At 39.1% G+C, this 22,061-nt stretch overlaps 2 protein-coding genes and 1 pseudogene across 2 annotated transcripts; 1 reads left to right on the top strand and 2 right to left on the bottom strand.

The window, feature by feature from the left end:
* Positions 1–2,275: 2,275 nt before the first annotated feature.
* LOC147299639 (uncharacterized) lies at positions 2,276–11,981 on the bottom strand. Its single transcript, XM_086231530.1, has 13 exons — positions 11,841–11,981; positions 6,124–6,609; positions 5,476–5,688; positions 5,288–5,380; positions 5,100–5,213; positions 4,601–4,999; positions 4,237–4,488; positions 3,901–4,157; positions 3,647–3,817; positions 3,437–3,544; positions 3,280–3,349; positions 3,064–3,159; positions 2,276–2,374 (listed from the first exon to the last, which is right to left on the bottom strand). Exons 2-13 carry the CDS (start codon positions 6,592–6,594, stop codon positions 2,276–2,278), a joined length of 2,343 nt encoding a protein of 780 aa, XP_086087656.1. The 5' UTR covers positions 6,595–6,609; positions 11,841–11,981.
* LOC147299640 (uncharacterized) lies at positions 6,930–10,078 on the bottom strand. The gene is made up of 3 exons (XM_086231517.1): positions 7,911–10,078; positions 7,716–7,821; positions 6,930–7,616 (listed from the first exon to the last, which is right to left on the bottom strand). Exons 1-3 carry the CDS (start codon positions 10,061–10,063, stop codon positions 6,930–6,932), a joined length of 2,946 nt encoding a protein of 981 aa, XP_086087643.1. The 5' UTR covers positions 10,064–10,078.
* A 5,149-nt stretch (positions 11,982–17,130) lies between the features above and the next one.
* Positions 17,131–21,843, top strand: LOC147299638 (uncharacterized; annotated as a pseudogene).
* The last annotated feature ends 218 nt before the right edge of the window (positions 21,844–22,061 follow it).

Raw genomic sequence — 22,061 nt, 5'->3', positions numbered from 1 at the left:
ATATTTTGGAGTATTTCGGAGTACTTTACTTTGATTTGGAATATTTTGTTTAAACTTTGATTTGGTTTGAATCAGTGAACCTATTTGAATGCTTTTATAGTTTCATTGTTCATATACGTACCTTTTTGGTTTGTTAGTCGACAATTTATACAGGTATATTGTTGATAATTAATCATCATCATTGCATAAATTAGAATTTGAAATAGAGGACTATCATGTAAGAATTTAGATGCTGGTTACTAGCTAGTTACTGGGGTAGAGTCTCTGGTTCTTAGACTGCAAGATCATCATTGCATATATACGCTTATACAGTTTTATATTTATCATGTCAAATGACTTATATCTAAGCTTTGTCAACAATTTCTTTTTAATTATATATACATATATATTTATATATATAATTTTTTTTTTCATTCATCAAGAAGTTATACAACCTTATTAGATTGTATTTGATTGGTTTTGCGTTGTAAATATACAAACCGACCAATATAGGATCAGACTAATTAACATTGGACATCATCATTGTTAACATTAACAAAGGACAACATCATTGACAGGTGTACAGATAATATATATATTATATATATCTTTCTTTTCTATATGTATGATATATTTCAATGCACTAATTATATGATACAGATACATTAGCCAGACTAGTTTTTTTTTTTTTTTTTTTTTTTTTTTTTTTTTTTTTTTGTATCAATAGCCATACTAGTTTTTTCTATGTAAGTGTTTGTACCCAAAAATGACACTTGGGTTATTATGGGCCATTTCTCATATTGGTCATTTCTCATATTGGTCATTTCTCATGTTAGCCATTTTTCATGTTGGTCATTTTTCATGTTAGTCATTTTTCATATTGGCCATTTTTCGTGTTGGCCATTTTTTATGTTGGTCATTTCTCATGTTAGTCATTTTTCATATTGGCCATTTTTCATGTTGGTCATTTCTCATATTGATCATTTTCGTGTAGTGGCTAAGAATATTTTTCTGACCCGTATACCTTTGTTTGGTGGCCAACTCACTTTGGGGCCAATGGATGTTTTAACTCACTCCTCTTTAAATTGTGGTTTAAGGGCCAATAATTATCTAAGACTACTATCCAATATGTCCCACGACCCAAAAGAAGTTTTTAAGGCCAGTAATGAGACTATATCACTACTAGGAAGTACCCCATTAGACATCAGTGGAAAACTGATGTCTATTAGGTTTGCGACCGATAAGGGCAGACGTGATATCTAATGTACCCTATTTTCAATATCGGTTTTTACCCGATGTTTATAAAAACTTAGACATCCTATTTGTTTAATTTCCGATATTGTTAATACATAATATATATCGAATTTCCAAGTTTCCGCTATCTATATGCATGGATTCCGATATCTAATGTACTTTCAATATCATTAGTTTTTTAAAAACTGACATTAAAGTGTGTATTATATATCGGTTTAGTTATATTTTTCGATATTGTAAACTCAGCAAAAGCTATGTTTGGTAAGTTGTTACATCACTTTTTTTATTAAAGCGATATTTAATATTGTTAACACATCAGAGTTTTAAATAAAACCGATATATCTATATAGATTAGATATCTGTTCGTCCGTTGTTTCAGATATTATAAGTCTTTTAAATATCATGTTTGAGCTACCATGTGATATAAAAATTATATTAGATATCGCTATTATTTTGTTTTTCGATGTATATGCCTGTATAAATATCATGTTTGAGCTACCATGTGATATAAAAATTATATTAGATATCGCTATTTTTTTGTTTTTCGATGTATATGGTTGTATAAATATCAGCTTTAAGACATTAGATATCAGTGTTGAACGGATATTGTAAATGTTTTTTAATTAAAAAAAATAAAATTAAAATGGATTGTTAGATATCAGTTTTTCCTGTCAAATATTTGATATCAAAATTCGAACATGCACCATCCAATTTGTGCAATTTAAATGCTTCCATCAATTTCATCCAACATTCTCATACAATATTTCCAACATCCAATTTCAACCATATTCAAGTTAACAAAAATAAATTACAAATCCCTCAACAAGTAGGGATAACCCTAGCTAGCTAATCCATTTTTAACCCCCTAAGAAACTTCAAAAATCTGCACAAAATATAAGGCATGGCTAGTTCTAAATTATGCACACTAGTTAGCTAGCTAGCTAGTTCTAAATTCTGCCTTTTCCTCTACAAAAGATTGGAATGGCAGCACTAATACCATATCCACAAAATGTACGTCAAAACAGTATACCAACATGCATGTCTAAAAATAATGCTCGGTGACATAGTCTCCCCACTCAACTCGGACTTCATCAATTTGGGCTTGGGTGTAACCAGACCGCTTGTTCTTCGCCTTAGACCACTGAAAACATTAAAGACAAGTGCATGATCAGCCACCAAAAGATATGCAATTATATATTCAAATGATAAAAGTTATGGTCTTGCTGCAATCCCAAAACCTATACATGGCAGAGTGCAAATAATATATATAAGGCTAGCTGCATGCTATCAGAGCCACCTAGACATGCAATTGTTCAAATAAAGAAGCTAGGCAGCTGATAGCAATCCCAAAATCCAAAAGGAAGAGTTGCATGTGATAGCCCCCAGCAACAAGCTTAAGTACATGTGATGGTCCAGCAAGCTTTAAAGTTCAATTTACCAGATTTACAACAACCAAAACCATATCCTAGTTTCCTATCAATCCAAAACCAGTTTCAACTTTAAAGATTGAGAAAGCCATATCCAAGTTTCCTATAAATTATGCTGCATATCCATGAAATTAAAAAAGTCAATTGCATGCAGTTGGAAATTCTAAAGACAAGGGGCAGTTCCAAGTTCAACATGCAAAGTTGCAAACATTCATGCAAAGGACAAATATATGCAGGGCAGTTCAAGCCAATCATACAGCATATCCAAAGGCAGTACATGCCTATATATATAACTTCAAAATCTCCAAAATAACAGATTGATGACATAACCAAAACAAAAATGCAATCAAAATTACATCGGATAATAATTTATATATACTGAAATAGTCAAAAGAATTCTAACCATGGTCTCAAAGGCAAGGTTTGTGTCCTCAATGATCTCTTTCATGTACCTCATCACATAATATGCACATTCAACACCACCTGGTTGTTTAGGACACTACATACAAGCAAAAGACAGCACACATAGAGTTATATATAACAATGGCATCCTTAGTCCAAATCAGAATGACATAAGTCGCTTAAAAAACTCAAGTATAGTACATAGATCGATGCTTACAGCGAGATTCTTCCATTGTGGTGTTTTTCTGCCTTGCCTTCCCGTAACGCCATTGAATATTTTAATGGCACTTGATCACCACAATTTAAATTCAAGTTATGCTCCATTATCAAAGAACTATGCATATTGGTAAATTTATGAGGGAACAGAAACTTACGTATTCACCACTTCCACCCATTCTTGGTTACGAGTCAGTTTTGGAAGAGGATCCATGATGTGAACCACGTCTTTTTCCTCGCTAATGATAGTCAAAATCCAATGGTTGCTACCAAATAGAACGATTATTACCATGGCATGTATGGGAAGCATATATACAAATAGCATTACAAATGACTGACATTCAGGTTCACCAAATAAATACCCTTACCTAGAATTGAACGGCACTAAAAAGACACGGTCACATTTTCCTTGCTGGAACCTGTCTGCTAGGTACTTTGATCTATTCTCTGAATTTCCAATTCCCACAGAGACACGTGCTGGGTCCACAAAACCAACCATTTCAGCCATGTTGGATTCGATAAGCCTATCGTACAGGTACCTAACAATTTTCAAGCATCCATTTGTATCACAACAGTTTATGAGGAAAAAAAACAATGTAGATGAATCAAAGAGTACACTGACCTCATGTACACAACTATGCAGGTTGCTGAAAGTTCCTCCATCCTCAATACTGCAGCTATATCCTCGTACAAGATATAAAGTTTTCGGACAGCTCCAAAGACTTGTTCCTCTATGTCAACTGTGATGGCCTTTCCACTAGAGACCATCTTTTGTAATGCTAAGCGATACAGCAACTTGCATTTGTTCGGGACATTCTTTTCAAGTGAATCCTTCTTGAATAGCTCCTTCGCCATGTTAGGAACATGCTTCATCTGTTTCTAGGGTATCAAATACAAACAACCAGGTTAGTTTCAAGCATGTAGCCTGAAGCAATACCATAGGTGAGGCAACATTTACCTTTTCCTTCATGCAAATAACAAGTTCTTGGGGCCACGCCACGTGACTGCCAACAGCCTGCCCAACTGTGATTAATTCGTCTCGCACAGGAATTGGCAGCAAAGCATCTTCCTTGTCAGCAATGTCAATGCCAACCCGCATGTTTCCCTCACCCAAAGGAACACCATGCACTGTGTCCGATTCCATATCAATTACTGTACCGTATGCAACAATGTTGCTGACATCTCCCACAGCCAATTTGCACGATTTCCCCTACATAAATATAAAAAATCATGGGGATTAAACCTCCACTAGTATGGACATGTTGATTTATTTGTCTTAGATCTAATAATATGAAAAAGGGCACCAAAGATTCATAAGTTACCTTCATTGTTGCCAAATTCAGCTCTTCAATATCAACTACATCAACATCTTCCTTTTCGACCTTTGCCTCGTACAAACAGCTGGCTTTATCGGAAACATTCCCTGTACCGGGAACCGGCATTGGTGTAGATGGTTCTGCAGCCTTGTTCTTTGCCTCCTCCAATTTCGCAATTCTCTCATAAAGCTCCTTACATTCCTTTTGCAACATAGCCACCATCTCAGTCTTTGTCATCACATCCTTTGGCTGTCTTGGAATGTTGAAGTACACCGAAAGAGGGACGTTCCCCCCCACAGCCCTTACCCTACCTCCATGCTCCGGAGTCTCTAAAGCCATGCTTAGAACATCATTAGAGCCTTCGACAGTCAACTCTCCAGCTTTCTTTTTTTCCAACAACTCATCCTGCCAAAACAACAAGATATATCAAGTATCAATTAAGCATATCTAAAAACAATTTATTATATATCAAATTAATCCAAACGACACTCATTCACTTGCTTACTATGACTTTGGCCACCTGATCCACCTCTTCATTCATGTGGCCAGTAGAGTCCTCCCTAGCTTTCTTCCATAGGACAGATCGGTCTAGCTCAGATTCTTCCATATTCTTTTTCCTCTATTCAGCATAAAATCACATGGTTAGTCCAACCGAATTCCCAATTGTTTAGACACAATTCAAATAGCCTTTACCAATTCTTCCTGCAAGCCAATGTATCCTTTCCTTGACAACCTATGAGGATACTTCCGTTTTGCAGTTCTCTGACTTTGAGCTTCGTGTAGTGCCTACAATGTCAACACGTACCTTTTGATCATCCCCTAAATGGAAGCTATTAAACACATATGTACCAGAAATGTCAAAAGAAAACTAGCATATCTACCAGAAACTTGTCTGTTAATCGGCTAGCAACAAAAGCAGTCCAATGCTCTTGCTCAATGAAGTCATACTCCTTTGGTCGGGTCTTTAAAGCTTCCGGATCGTCTTTGAATGGCAAAATGTACTTGGTGGTTAATGCAGTCTTGAAAGATCTCCATTTGGTGCCAGCAGAGGACAGCACCCACTTCTTGCTTTCTGGTGGTAGATCAAATGCAGCCTACAATGAAAAAAATACAAAAACCCTTAGTATGCACTCTATAGGTTTCTGCTTAATCACATATGTATAAATAACAGCTGCATGCTTGTAATTATCGTTATAAATAACACCTTTTCCCTTTTATAACCAAGAAGAGTAGATATATTTTATCTATCATGGAGCTGATTTCTTCCCCTTCTACGGAAAACTTGGAATGAACCATTTAGCTATCCATCAATTTCATTAGTTTATATAGTAAGATTTTCTTAAAAAAATGTCCAATTGAAATAAAATTTTGATATTAAAATGGATATGTAATTAAGTGTGGAACGAATGTGCACATGTGTTCATAATCAAAATTATCAAAATAAGCCATTTTTACAATAATTCCTATACAGTGAAATGTGATTAGCAAGTGAAGAAAGATTAAATACAGATATAACAGCTCTTAATTACCTGTACATCATCCCAAATTTTATTTTTTTCGTCCTCTGTCACAGCCGGCCAGTTATCATACGTAATCGGCACTGATTGCCTTGCCACAACTCCTATGTAAGAAGCCAAATTCGGACGCGCGTCTCCTACTGGCACTCCATATGGATTGTACTCCACTTTCAGCTTCCGACCTAAAGCTTTCCTAACAATGATTCCATGCATCTTTGTAACACCGCGAGAGGATCTGCTGGTGCCTTCATCCGTAACGGTTGCCTTTGAAGTCGAACACTCCTTGGTGGAGGCATTCTTGGCCTTCAATACTGCAGCTTTCTTGGCCTTCAATACTGCAGCTTTATTGGCCCTCAATAGTGCAGCTTTCTTGGCCTTTGACTTTGGTGTGGATACCTTTGACTTTGGTGTGGATACCTTCGTCTTCCCCTTGGGTGTCGAGGCTGCCTTGGCCTTGGATTTCTTTCCTTTTGGTGTTGCCATAACAAACTCCTAGACCTGAAAATTACAACAAAGGGTACATTCAAATTCATTAGCACACAGAAATACATTAGCACCTAAGCTGGGTTACACAATGATCATAACAAGTAAAACAATTCATAATACAAATTTTAAAATACTGAATTTAATAACAAGTTAACACAGTTAATAACAAGTTAAAAATAGGGTTACCCATTGAAATTCATGTCAAAATAGGGTTACACAGTGTTACAAAGTGATCAGAGCAAGTAATACAGGTAAATTCAAATTAATTAGCACACTGAAATTCAAGTTTGCAATTCATAATCACAAATAAAGTTTACAACCCTCACAGCTAATTAACTATCCCCCTTGCATCCTGCCAGCTGGCTTTTTGAGTGATCAATCCATACACCCTCACAATTATCCCTCTTGTAAGTGTTAGCATCCTCCCCCATGATATCATCGAAATCCTCAGCGGGTGGTAATCCAAGGCTAAAAGATTGATGGTCAACAATGGTGTCCCCCAACTCATCCTCTTGAGCACAATCAATAAAGTCTCTATTTGGGGCTGCAAGCACTACTGACCATCTAGAGTCCATGGGGTCTTCTACATAAAATACTTGCTTCACGTGGGCAGCCAAAGCAAACACATCTCCCTTATGACCTATCCTATTAAGGTCAACCAAAAGGAACCCTAGCTCATCTTTTCTAATGCCCTTGTTGTTCTCTACCCATTGACATTTAAACAAAGGCACCTTGAAGTCGTTATAATCCAGCTCCCATATTTCTTGGATTACACCATAGAAAGTCATATCTGTGTAGACCGGATTTTTATCTTTCGCACTTGCCACTTGCATTGTCTTTGCCACCAAGCTCACCCCACTGTTTTGGACAGCGCGTATAGAATCACGTGCCTTTGTGTGATAATGGCAGCTCCCAATCTGGTAGCCCTCATACTGCAGCACACTCATAGGTGGACCAAGAGCTAGCCGCCTCAATGAGGTGGTTATGTGACTGGCTCCATGATTTATTAACTCTACCACCTATATGAACAGATTTAAGGGGTCATTATTACTCAAAAACGGAAACACAAGACCAAATATGTCTATCAAAAAGTGCTGTTAAAGGTAACAAAGTGATACCTTATCACGCAACCAATTGCTAAATCTGCGGTTGTGCTCTTCTAGCAGCCACTTTTCACTTTTCTTTTTACTTGAATAAATAGTATTCAAGTAGGCCTTGTGCAATCTATAAATAGATTACAATAATTACAACATGTTAATAAATTGGTATAAAAAACTGCTAAGTGTTTAAATAACAGAATCAGCGAATCTTACTCGGCATAAGGATCACATTCAGAAGAATTCTCCAAAACACACCGGTGAGCTTGTTCCCATTCTTCACGGGGTACTGAAACTACCCTACAACCTGATAGAGGTCTACTAGTGTTTGGGTCACCCATGCGCGAAGAGGGAATACCAATTGCATTTAGCCCGGATAAATACTCTGAGCAAAAATCCATGGCTTCCTCACCAACATAAGATTCAGCAATGCAGCCTTCCGGACGATGACGGTTTCGGACATAACCTTTTAACACTTTCATGCCTCTTTCAAATGGATACATCCATCTATACCAAACCGGTCCACACAATCGAACCTCTCTAGTAAGGTGCACAGTTAAATGGACCATTATATCAAAAAACGAAGGAGGGAAAACCTTCTCCAGCAAACACAAGGTGATAACAAGATCGGATTGAATTTTATCCAACTTGGACACATCAACCACTTTGGTGCAGAGGGCATTAAAGAAGAAACACAACCTAGTAATAGCATATCTCACATTCTCGGGCAAAACCGAACGTATGGCAATTGGTAGCAATTGTTGCATCAAAGTGTGGCAATCGTGAGACTTAAGACCAAAAAGTTTAAGCTCTTCCATGGACACGAGGTTCTGTACATTTGAAGAGTAACCTTCCGGGACCTTGATACCCAAAAAACACTTGCACATAGCTCGTTTCTCATCCCGAGACAGCGTATATGGAGCTGCAGGCAGAAATGTCCTTTTCTTCCCAATTTCTGGTGCCAAGTCTAATCTGACCCCCATTTCCACAAGATCTAAACGGGCAGCCACCCCATCTTTTGTCTTCCCTGGAATGTTTAGTAAAGTCCCAATGATACTGTCGCACACGTTTTTCTCAATGTGCATTACATCGAGGGCATGCCTTATATAAAGAGTCTTCCAATACTCCAAGTCAAAGAAGATTGATCTCTTCTTCCAACATGGAGCATGGCTTTCACCACCTAAGCTGCTTTTTTTCTGTTTCTTCCCAAAGATACAATTGATTTCTGATACTTTTTCTAAGATGTCCTCTCCACTTAGAGGTGTAGGAGCCTCACGATCGTCCTGCTGGTTATTAAAAGCTTTCATTTGTTTTCGATATGGGTGGTCGCGTGATAAGAATCTTCTGTGGCCCTGAAAACTGATTTTTTTACCATGCTTCAGCCTAATAGAATCTGTGTTTTCTCCACATATCGGACATGCCTTATACCCTTTCACTGAGGCCCCAGACAAGTTACCATACGCTGGAAAATCATTGATCGTCCATAGAAGTACGGCCTTCAAAGTGAATGTGTTTTTTCTGAAACCATCGTACACTCCATCAATTCCATTCCACAATGCTCTCAAATCTTCAACCAATGGTTCTAGATACACATCTATGTCATTTCCTGGCTGCTTAGGACCAGAAATCAACAAACTTAACATCATAAACTTCCTCTTCATGCACAACCACGGAGGAAGGTTGTAAGTCACTAAGATCACGGGCCAACAACTATATCGGCTACGGTTACTATGTGGATTTATCCCATCAGCCGAAAGGGCAAGCCTTAGATTTCTAGGCTCCAAAGCAAAATCTGGCCACTTATGGTCAACCAACTTCCAAGCTGGAGAATCAGCTGGATGACGCATCATGCCGTCAGTCACCCTCTGATCGGCATGCCAAGTTAGGTTCTTTGAAGTTTCACAAGATTTAAACATTCGTTTAAACCTTATAATAGGTGGAAAGTACCACAACACTTTGGCTGGCACCCCTTTCTTCTCAACCACTTCCTTGGTTACCTTCCACCTAGAGAGGTCGCACTTGGGGCACCTTGTTTCATCTTCGTACTCCTTTCTATATAAGATACAATCATTCGGGCAAGCATGTATCTTCACATACTCCATTCCTAAAGCAGTCAATGTCTTCTTCGCCTCGTACGTAGACAAGGGTAGCACATTACCATCTGGCAGCATATCTCCAAATGCGACCAAAAAATCAGAGAAGCAACTATCAGAAATCCCATGCTTTGCCTTCAAGTTGAACAATCTGACCAATGCAGATAGCTTGCTGTACTTATCACAATCAGCATATAAGGGTCTCTCTCCTTCCTCAATGAAACTCCTAAACTTATCTGGATCATGATCGAAATTATCAAATGCTACTTCGCACATATCTACTGTTTCGGACCCAAGAAAACCGTTGTATCTTTCCTCATCTCTAGTTTCACCATGCCATATCCACGTCGTATACCGTTGATCAAATCCATGAAAATACAAATGCTCCCTTACTACTGCAACAGTATACTTACTCAAGTTGACACATCTCTCGCAAGGACAATGAATGTACTTACGATTGCCATTATTGGCTAATCCAAAACTCAAAAAATTGGCAACTCCCACATCATATTCCTTACTCCTTCTATCAGCTTGAATCCATGTTTTATCCATGGATATAACTGATATCAACTTCACATAAAGAGATAGCAAATTAATTCAATATAAAAGGTTCAAGATGCAAAATCACAACCCACTAAGAAACAACCAGGTTATAAGCGTATTTTCCCTAACATGCAATCAAGAAAATTCACGATTCACAAATTTTAAAGCATTCATAACACACAAACATGCTATTCCTCACATGAAAACATGCAAACTAGCAAATTTTTAAGGTCCTAACACACAAACAGACCATACCATAACCCTATTTTTTTTAACCTGGAAACTAGGAATCAGCTATAGATCGTTAGCTGATCACCAAATATTCATATATAGAAGTTTGAAGAAAACCCATGTAAGACCACTTAGATTCCAGATAATCTTTGTTTAATTGACTGTTGTATATTTTCTTGCTGCAGGCTTTGTATTTAATTTATTATGACTGCTATATACCACATTGTACAGAGATTTATATGTTAAATTTCCATATGTTTTGCTTGTTTTAGATCGACCATGCTATATATATGTAGTATGTACCATATACTGGCCTCTATACATAATCTTAGATTAATTTTTGGGAACTTAATTGGATGCATATATGAATTATGAATGAAGCAATATATATTGGTTTCATACTTCTTTCATCTTCGAAACTGCAGTGACTTTTGCAAAATAAAGAATCAAATTTTCATTTTATTTCATCTAGCTAGTAGATATATATTGTTGGGTTTTCTTGGAAATTGCATATTTGCACCCAAACAAAAATATGGGTTTCATAAAGCTAGCTGAATATTACCATTGGAAATTGAACAAAATTCGAACAGCTAGCAGGTGCACAGAATACAAGATGATCATGATATTGCTAGATGTATTGAAGTGATCATTTGAATGAGTAGTTACTTAATTTTAGTCACTATGTGATCAGATCATAGAAGCTAGCTAGGCATTAAGTGAGGGACAGTGACCAGTACTTGTTAATAAGGTACATATATAATTAAACTGGGCTATATAGCTGGTCGATCAGCTAATTGAGTGCATGCTAGCTGCTTGTGCTTTTTAGACCCCAAATTTGAATGCAGAGTGTAAATACCCATTTACTTCATACAACCACCACCATGCAATCAATCTATCCTAGCTTGTACACAAGGCAAGGGAATATATATATGTTGACTACTGTTAGCTACCAAGGGTCAGGACCACATGAACCACAATACATCTCCATAATTCAACCGCATGAAATAATATTGCAGCTAGCTATGTCAAGTTGTACCTTATTTTGAATCTGATATATGCATGTTTTAATTTTTTTTGAACCTGGGAGGGGTAATGAATTAAATTATAATTTATTAATTATTATGTGTCAAGGGTATAACCATGAAAGCAGAGATCTTGCTGATACTGTAGTACTCTATCTGTGGAATTACTTGCAAAGAAAATGAAATGAGCTACTAGAGAAACACAATACACAAGCTCGTTATCACAATACAGCTATATAGCTAGAGAAAAGGCAAACCTTATATAGCTCGTTATCACAATACACTCGCTGCAGCTCGCTCAGGCTCACAAGCTCCCAAGTCGAAAGCAATTGTACACCTACCAAAGCTCCTGTGGTGCTGAAACCAAAAGCCAGAATTAGCACAAATAAAAACCCAAACTTCCTAAGTTAATTCACAGAATCAATCATGCCAAGAAAACCACAGAATAAGCCCCTAATTAAAAGAAGCAAATGAAGCATTAAGCCCACAAAAAATTAACGCTAATTTGAAGAAACAAATGCACCAGATCCCTAATTTCATGAAGCATACGAACCTAGCTAAGAAATCCATAATTTGAAGAAAAACCTAAACAATAGAAAAGCCCAATTTTGAAACCCTAATTTCAGTAAAGAGAGAATAGGACAGAGAGAAAGAGAGAACCCAGGATGAGATAGAGAGAAGATCGAGGACAGAGAGAAAGAGAGAACCTAGGACGATGACTAATCTTACCTTTTGGCTGCAACCCAAGACGATGAGTGTGGCAGAGAAAGCTCTTGAGGGCGGACGATATGGCTAAGGTCAACTACGCGACGATGACAAGGCCGGACTGTGAGAACGGCGACGCCACGATGAGGGCGTGGGTGAGAGAGAGAGAGAGAGAGAGAGAGAGAGCTCGGGGTGAGAGGAGTGTGAGAGGAGTGTTGAGCTATAGTGTTTCTGTGTTATTGTGTTTGAGAGGGCGGGAGTAGTGTCGCGTCTAACTTAAGTCAAAACACTTAAGTTGGAACCAAAATTTTTATATTTGAATTTGAGCTGAAACAATTAATATCAGTTTATAGTTTAGATATCGGTTATTGTAGAATTTTAATTTTTACCCAAAAATTTAGATATCGAACCTGAAAACTTGGCGATATATAAATGTATTTAGACATCATTTTTAAAAAACTAAAAATCCAACTGATATAAAAAACTTTGACAATATCAATTTGTGTAAAACCGATATATTTTTAGTGATGTCTAATGGGGTACTTCCTAGTAGTGTATATAAAATGGATGAACTCGTCTCAATAAAGGGGCCGGTAGAGATTTTTGTGGCCCATTCACATAACCAACTCTGAAAAATGAGTCCAAAATCACTAGGAAGACAAATCAAGCAATGAGTTCGACTTTAGAAAGCATTTCTATCCTCATTAATGATGAGATTTAATCGAAGATCCCCTTAGAGTCCAACTTTGGAAAGAATTCGGAAAGTTTTGCAGACAGGTCACCTAGATGGATAAGGACTCAATACGATCAAGCAATGACTCCTACTATGGAAAGAATTTCAATCCTCATCAATGACAAAACTTGGCCGCTAAGAAGGAATCTCAGAAGTTCGAATCCTATTAGGAGAAGAAAGATGATTTCAGGCCAGGAAATGACCTATTATCTAGGGTTGTATCCTAGCACCCTTATAAATAGATGCATTCGAGAGAAGAGAAGAGGACACTCAGCATCCAACACACCCAAATTCTCAAATCTCAAGAATCTCTCAAAGTTCTTTTGCTTTTAATTTCTTTTTAATTGCTACCATTCGAGGTGCTTTTAGGTTTCTCATAACTTTAGTCTCAATATCATTAGGTTTGTAGCTCTGTCATTGTCTCCACAAGGATTGTGGTATCAATTTATTTTATGCACTTTAGTTTCATGCAATTGAATCATTTTTATTTTAATTCAAGTTTTTTGCTCAATACATAAATGTTTATTTTGTTCATCGTTCTTTTTAATATTGAAGTTGATTTAGTTGGCAATAATAGCGTTGAGTTTCATTATAATTTTATCGTTCATAGTTTCTTTTATCTTTTTGGCCAATTTCATCATTGCATTCATGAATTCAACAACATTGTTCTAAGAAGGCTGAGACGCGACTCGGACTCTGATTCCGACTAAAGCCTTGTCCCCGAGGCTAGAAAAGAATTTAGGCCAAGAGTGGTTCCTAGCTTGGCCCACAATCGTTTAGATTAGATTTCAGATTTAGGCGCAAAACCCTAACATCACCATCCCAATTTCTATTATGGCCTAGTTTGAGGCCCAATAGTGGCATGCCCCGCACACTCACATCCAAACGGACCAAAACTCACTTTTGGCCAACCTTGGCTAAAAACTAGTGAACATATTTTTGGCACGCCCGGTGAGACCTTATTTGTTGTCTTTGTTAACGTTGCATGGTTACTAATACTCGTGCGTTCCCAAATCGTGATTAGGATAATCCTTATTGTAACCCGGTTCCTTATCGTGATCCAATGACGAAGAATCAAGCCAACCCAAGCAACCAACTCGCTAGCAAGGCGACCAGTGCTATGAATCCAAGCAAGCATCCCAACCTTGATTCTGGAAAGAGGCCTCAAGTTGGCCAACAAAGCGGAAACGATCACATTCCGACCTTTGTGGACCAAGGAGTGGACCAAAAGAATCAGGATGGATCATATGGTGAAGTTACAATTGAAGATGTACCGGAGAAAATCGATCCTCTATTCCAACCGAATCCGACTACTATAGAGGATGTCCAACAACTCATCAACTTGGTGAGGGAGGAAAGTTGGGTCACCCAGACTCATCTACAAACCATGGCTATTCAGGTGAACACTACGTTAGACCGGATTGAACGGACTAACAATGTGATAGCCAACAACATTGCTGGTATGGGTACCCAAATCGGACAACACATTGTCCAAGCTCTTCAAGGGGGTCAGGGCCAGAATCCACCCGTGGCCAATCAAGTGCAAATCCTTGAACCCTATAGACCGCCACCTTTGGCAAATCAACCACGAGCTCATTTAGGTTTGGGAGGCGGCCAGAATAATGGCCGGGCCCAAAACCAGGGGAGCAACCATCAAGCAGTCAACAACTTTGCTGGGGGCATTCAGGTCGGACTCGGCCAAGCCTCGGTGGGATTTGATAGGAATATGATCGAGATGATCGTCCAAGACATGTATGAACCTCTAGCTAGGAAAACAATCTGACCGGTATACCAAAGACCTTACCCTAACTTTGTGGACCAAACGAAATACCCAAGAGATTTTAGGGTTCCTGATTTTACTTTGTTCTCCAGTCAAGATTATCAATCCTCTATTGAACACATAGGCCGATTCACGGCCCAGTGTTCTGAAGCTGCAAAAAATGATAATTTGAAACTTAAGATGTTTCCCAACTCACTCACTGAAGCTGCTTTCACCTGGTATGTTAGTTTGCCGGTCAACTCGCCGGTCAACTCGGTTCCAAATTGACAAACTATGGAGCGAATTTTCCATGAACAATTATATCGCCACAAACCAGAAGTATCGATGGCTGACTTAGCCCGTTTGGTGCAAAATTCTAAAGAATCGGCTTAACGGCATATCTCTCGATTTAGGCTTGCAAGAAGTAGATGCACTGTCCCTGCCTGAGAGCGAATTTGTGAAGTTAGTCCAGAATGGCTTGTCTTTGGAGCTTCGAAAGAAGTTTGAGGAAATGGAATTTCGAGACGTTTATGACTTAGTTATGAGAGTGGATAAGTATGAGGCTATTTTGAGAGAAGAGCGTCAAAAGAGGATTGCGGCCAAGGTTGCATGGAACAAGAATAAGTCAAGTGTCCAAATGGTGGACATGGAAGAGGAGCTGGAACAACTTGAAACTGAGTCGGATGAGGAGTTGGCCGAGATCAACGCGGCGGAGATTGTTATTTCCAAGCCACATGTATGTAAAGCCTTGGTAAAGGCTTCTAAAGACAAAAAGGTGCAACAAGTAAGTTTTTCTTCCAAGCAAAAAGGGTCAGCTACTAGAACGTTCACCTTTGACTTCTCAAAGGCTGAACAAATATTTAATCAATTGTTGGCCGAAAAGCTTATCAAGCTCACCAACGGTCAAACAATGCCACATGTTAATGAGCTTAAAAATCAAACTTATTGTAAATGGCACAATGCATGGTCTCATTCAACTGCTAATTGCATTGTCTTCCGCAATGTTGTGCAAGACCTTATTGAAAAGGGAACTCTGCGTTTCCTAAACAAGGACAAGGCAGTGATGGGTGTGGAGAAAAACCCTTTCCCAAATGTTCAAGTCAACATGGTTAACTTACACCTCCCAGAATCTGGTAGACGCAATGAGAAAAAGGCTGGGGGGAGATGGGAGTAGGTCATCCCGAACTCTTGGGGGCAATCCCAAAGAAAAAAATTTCGGCCAATAACGGAGGTGACTACTCGGCCAGAAGAAAAATTGGCCCTAATCAAGAGAATTGTGTTGTGTAACAGGTGCCAATGTGAAGTAGAACTTGAAGCCTTTAGGGTGGAATTAGTAAAACAGAATGAGGAGAAAGATAACTTTCTAAAGTCGTCTCAAAATCGAGACAAAAGCATGCCGACCACGGCCCATGAAAAGGAAAAGGTTGGCCATGGGTACGAATTTGAGAAGTCAATTGAGCGTCATTTCCAAGAAAAAGGCAAAGGAAAAATGGATGAAATGTCACCACCTGAGAATTTTAGCCTTTATAGCCCAAGAAGGAGGATTGACTTACGTGGCAAAACAAGGCGTCAACTTGAAGGTGATTTGCGTGATGAAGGAAAACCAATAACATTTCAGCCCAAAGACAAGGGCAAAGGAAAAATGGAGGATATGGTACCACCGAGGGATGATAGACTTCGTAGTCCAATAAGGAAAATTGAGTTGGGAAACGAGTCAAGACGGTACCATAACGACAACTATCGTAGGCCGCATAAACGGCCATACCACAGGACACTGCGGTATGAAGATGTGGCGGAGGATTTGTCTAAGCCATATGAAAGAAAAAAATGGAGCCTTTGGGTGTCAGTGGTTGAGGGCCAAAACAGAAATGTGGCTCATGTGGCTATGCCAAAACCGGGAAAAAACACCTTCAAACCAACCCCGGTTGAACCTAACGTTTGGTACAAGAAAGGGAATAACGGAATTATGATTCCTCTAACAAGAACCCAAGCTCGATGTATCCAAAGGCAGTACGCTCAGTCATGTAGTAAGGAGGAAGCTTGGGTTAAAGAAAGAGAGGCTCAATTGAGAAGAGACTCTGATTTAAGGGAGAAGATAAAGAGAGGAGAAGTCAGGCTCTTGAAGGATGATAATTTGGCCGAAGAAAATACGATGGTCGTACCTAAGGTCCAAAGAAAAGTTAAAGGGACCAGGGTAATGGTTGTCCCAAGTGAAAAAGTGAAAGTCATAAATATACTTGAAGCTCATATGTCAGGGGCATTTGAGGCCAAAGAGGAAAATGTTAGGACTTCCAAGATGGACACCGACCAATTTATGAGTGAAGTTTCCAAGAACGAATCAGACTAATCCATGGTCGAGATTGCTAACACTCACAATGACAGGCCTATAGTTGAACAACCCAAAGTTGAAGTCAGCCAAGAGACGATTTCAACCCAAGTAATGGCGGACCCTCTTTTCTCATCTCATGACCTTTCACCAAAAACGAATGTGTCAGCTGAAGAAAAGAAGGATTCTCTTAATGAAGGGGATGAAGATAAAGTCGACCCCGACCAAGAAATGGGATTTAAAAAGGCTAAGGATGAAGATTACTTGGATGAAGATGACCTTGACGGAGAATATTATGAGGAGGAGAAAGAAAGTAACAACAAGGAAGGTGAAAAGAAGCCCCAAATGAAAATATCACATTCGGGAAAAATTACATACGAATTTGGGTCTTTAGGACCATTTGAATGCGGCATGATCATTACTTTGTCGTTGGATTTCAAAGCAAGATCAAAACAAGTGGCCCAGTTGGAAGGAGACGTCATGATTGAAGAAGAGGCATGGGCAAAGATAGATAACCAAGTAGCAAATCAGGAAGAGAATGATTATGGACGGTCTGTGTGGCTCAAAGAGCATGGGGATGACCTCAACAACCAGTTAAGAACATTACTTGACAGGCCAATTGTTGCAATGGCCAAACAAGTAAGAGCATTATACATCCGTGCACATATTGATAGAATACCGATGAATAGAGTATTCGTGAATAACGGTGCCGCTGCTAATATTCTACCCTTGTCTACCTTGAAGAAGCTAAAGAAAACACAACATGACCTGTGTCCGACAAAGGTGAGGATAAGCTCTTTTGTGGGGGACGACGAGGAAATTCTAGGGGCAATTTCGCTAGAAGTGGCGATTGGAAAAAAAAAGAAGGGACACTACTTTCCTCGTGATGAACTCGTTCTCTCAATATAACGTACTTCTTGGTTGAGATTGGATCAATGGTAGTTGGTGCATCCCGTCGTCTTTGCACCAATTGCTAATACTTTGGAATGAGAACAATACAATCGATGTTATTTCGACTGATACACGGTCTTTTTCAACTTCAGCCAACTTTATGGACATTGAGTTGTATGAGGACGGAGTCACTTTCCAAACCTTGGTAGATGGAGCCAAGGATATAGAATCTTGTGGGATCACGGCCAATGAATTGACTGAAGTTAAGAAATTGGAAGTTGAGATTAAAGATGAGCGGCCAATGTTGGCTGATCTGTTTGCATCAATATCCATATCCGATAACGGACAAGAATCAAGAAAAACTATTGAAGAAGCGCTGGAGAGATGGTCAGCGCACTTGGCTGAAGAAACAGCCTAGAAAGACAAAGATGAGATCGATCTCGTCAAATGTTTAAGAGAAGGACCTGAAGATGACCTCTTAGAAATCGAGGAATTGGACCCAGCACCAGCCAAGCTTGATGACTCCAAGGTTGAAGTGCAAGACCCTTTGATTGAAGTGAATTTGGGAATGGCTGAGGAGCATAGGCCTGTTTACGTTAGCGGCTTGATGGAACCCTCGCTATGGGCCGAGATAGAGTCAGTTCTGAAGAAGTTCAAAGATTATTTTGCGTGGGATTACACTAAGATGCCTGGACTTAACCGTTAGCTAGTAGAGCATCGTCTTACAATCAAAGACGACTTCAAGCCATTCAAACAACCGCCACGACAAATGTCAAAAGAAGTTGAGCTTAGAATGAAAGAGGAAATTGAAAAACTTTTTGCAGCCAAGTTTATACGACCAGAGATATATGTAAAGTGGCTTTCTAATGTTGTTCCTGTAATTAAAAAGAACGGCAAAATAAGAGTTTGTGTCGATTTTCGCAATTTAAATCTTGCAACTCCTAAATACGAATATCATATGCCTATGGCCGATCTCCTTGTTGATGGGGCGGCCAAACATGAAATATTGTCATTTATGGATAGCTACTCTGGCTACAACCAAATTAACATAGCAGAGGAAGATATCTATAAAACAACATTTAGGTGCCTGGGGGCAATCGGAGCATTTGAATGAGTGGTAATACCTTTTGGCCTTAAGAATGTTGGTGTAACCTACCAACGGGCCATGAACGCGATTTCTATGATATGATTGGCAAGACTTTGGAAGTTTATATTGATGATGTGGTTGTAAAGTCGGCCACTCGGTCGGGCCATCTTGGGGATTTGAAGAAAGCTTTCGAAATAATGAAGTTGCATAAACTAAAGATGAACCCTAAAAAATGCGCTTTTGGGGTGTCGGCTAAAAACTTTCTAGGCTTTCTAGTCCATCAAAGAGGAATTGAAGTGGACAAGAATAAGACCAAAGCCAACATTGCCGCGTCACCACCTAAGAACAAAAAGGAATTGCAAAGCTTCTTTGGCCGAATAAACTTTTTGAGAAGGTTTATTTCAAACTTTTTGAGAAGGAAAGACGAAACCTTTTTTCCCACTTCTTAGGCTTAAGGGTGAAGAGAAATTTTTATGGGGAGAACTACAATAAAAGGCATTTGAAGCAGTAAAGGATTATTTAACCCGACCACCAGTATTGATTCCGCCTAAGAGAGGCAGACCACTGAAGTTGTATATATCGGCTTCAGAGAACTCTATTGGAAACTTGTTGGCCCAAAACAACGATGAAAAAAAGGAATAGGTCATCCACTACTTAAGTAGAATACTAACGGCAGTGGAAAGGAAATACTCGCTGATCGAAAACTTATGTTTGGCCTTATACTTCACAGCCACAAAATTAAGACATTACATGTTACCTTCTGTTGTCTTTATCATTTCCAAAACAGATCGCATTAAATACATGTTGTCCTGACCTATCATTTGAGGCCGAATTGGAAAATGGACAATGGCTTTATCTGAATTCTCATTTAGGTGCGTGCCCCAACAATCGGTTAAGGGCTTAGCCTTAGCCGATTTTCTAGCCGCTTACCCTAGTGTAGAAATAGAAGACATGGAGTCATTCAAAATATCATCTCACTTTCTTGTTCCATGAATGTTATACTTTGATGGGTCAAGTACCACGGCCGCATCTGGGGTCGGAATTGTGATCGTTTCTCCGGGGAGTTTTAGAGCACAATATGCCTTCCAATTAGACTTCACATGTTCAAATAATCAAGCCAAATATGAAGTGTTAATTATCGGCCTGAAAGTTTTGAGGGAGCTAGGGGCAGCCAATGTAACGATCATGGGTGATTCCATGTTAGTCATTAAATAGTTAACCGGAGAGTATAATTGTTATAGTGCAGTGTTGTCAGAATACCGTGAAATGGCCATACGATTAATGAACGACTTTGACGAAGTTAACATAGAGCGTGTTCCTCGAGATTTGAATTGAGAGGCCAATGAATTGGCCCAACTTGCATCTGGTGTACACTTATCCGAGTGGTTGGCTGAGAAATTCTTTAAAGTAGAAAGAAAATCCTTACCTTCGGTCGAGGAAAGGGGATTGATGATCGGAGCAATACCATCAGACGTTACCCAGAAGATTGGCGTTATCCTCTTCTCCAATACTTAAGGCGTCCAACCGAGAAGCATAGTTGAAGAATAAGACTTCAGGCAAGGACCTATGTGACTATGAACGGCGATTTATATAGAAAAAGGTTTGACGACTTGTTATTGAGGTGCCTAGGGAAGAAGGAGGCCATGTAGGTAATGACTGAAGTCCATGAAGGAGCATGCGGTGTCCACCAACCCGGAATTAAGATGAACTGGTTGGTCAGGAGACATGGTTTCTATTGGCCAACTATTCTAAAAGATTGCATCACATATGCGAAAGGTTGCCAACCTTGCCAAAGGCATGGCTCGATCCAACACGTGCCGGCATCAACGTTGAACCCTATAATCAAACCTTGGCCATTCAGAGGTTGGGCTATGGACGTGATCGGAGAAATTCACCCATCTTCAACTAAGGGTCATTCCTACATTTTAGTGGCCACCGACTACTTCACTAAGTGGGTCGAAGCTGTACCTTTGAAGAAGGTATCACAGGTGGAGGTCATCCAGTTCGTGAAAGAAAACATTAATCACCTTTTCGGTCTACCCGAGTCTATTACCACTGATCGGGGAAAATATTTCATTGGGGCAGACGTTAAGGCATTCATGGAAAAGAATGAGATCAATTTGCGTCACTCCACCCCATATTACGCCCAAGCTAATGGTCAGGCAGAAGCCAGCAACAAGGTTATCAAGAATATCATTCAAAAAGCTATAACGGACAAGCCAAAGAAGTGGCACGAAATATTGTCCGAAACCTTGTGGGCATATCGGATGTCAAGAAGATCGGGGACAGGAACAACATCGTTTGCTTTAACGTATGGGCATGACGCGGTTTTACCTTTGGAAATAGCAGTCAAGTCCTTGCAGGTTGCCCTCCAAGGAAATTTAACACCGGATGAGTACACTCAAGCCATGGTTTAAGAGCTCGAAGAGTTGGATGAATCAAGATTGAAAGCCTTGGACAACTTAAAACTTTAAAAACAAGCTGTAGCAAGGGCATATAATAAGAAAACGAGGGCCAAAAGTTTCGGAGAGGGCGATTTAGTTTGGAAAACCATATTGCCTCTTGGTAAACATGATCGACAATTCGGAAAATGGTCACCCACGTGGAAGAGACCATTCACTGTGGTTAAGGTTTTAGGTAGAGGAGCGTATCAATTAATTGACTATGATGACCAACTTCATGATGCTCCAATCAATGACCGATATTTAAAGCGATACTACCCAACGACTTGGGAATTGATGCAAAACGAAAACACATGAGAAACATAATCATAAGGATGAGTAGAAAGCTGACCAATATGTATATATATATATATATCATTAAAAAAAAATGGTCAAGGCTACAAAAGTAAGGCCATAGATGGCCAAAAATCATAAGCCAGCCATTATAGAATAAAAGTGGCTGTAATCGAAAGATAAATCCCAAAATAGGCAACTGTGATCATGGGCTAAACATGCCCAAAGTCTCAAAACAAGGC

Source organism: Dryas octopetala, chromosome 1 (assembly GCF_963921425.1).
Source record: "Dryas octopetala chromosome 1, drDryOcto1.1, whole genome shotgun sequence".
NCBI classification, from domain to species: Eukaryota; Viridiplantae; Streptophyta; class Magnoliopsida; order Rosales; family Rosaceae; genus Dryas; species Dryas octopetala.
The sequence above is the reverse complement of the archived record's forward strand: the minus strand, read 5'-3'. Positions and strand labels throughout refer to the sequence as shown.

Bases quoted from the DNA above. Each gene is read 5' to 3' on its own strand.
- LOC147299640 (XM_086231517.1), bottom strand. From the start codon at position 10,063: ATGTGCGAAGTAGCATTTGATAATTTCGATCATGATCCAGATAAGTTT. The intron at 7,822-7,910 runs GTAAGATTCGCT...ATCTATTTATAG, and splicing joins GAATGTGATCCTTATGCCGA to ATTGCACAAGGCCTACTTGA. The intron at 7,617-7,715 runs GTATCACTTTGT...CTGTTCATATAG, and splicing joins GCAATTGGTTGCGTGATAAG to GTGGTAGAGTTAATAAATCA.
- LOC147299639 (XM_086231530.1), bottom strand. From the start codon at position 6,594: ATGGCAACACCAAAAGGAAAGAAATCCAAGGCCAAGGCAGCCTCGACA. The intron at 3,545-3,646 runs GTAAGGGTATTT...TCTATTTGGTAG, and splicing joins TTAGTGCCGTTCAATTCTAG to CAACCATTGGATTTTGACTA. The intron at 3,350-3,436 runs GTAAGTTTCTGT...GTGGTGATCAAG, and splicing joins TGGGTGGAAGTGGTGAATAC to TGCCATTAAAATATTCAATG.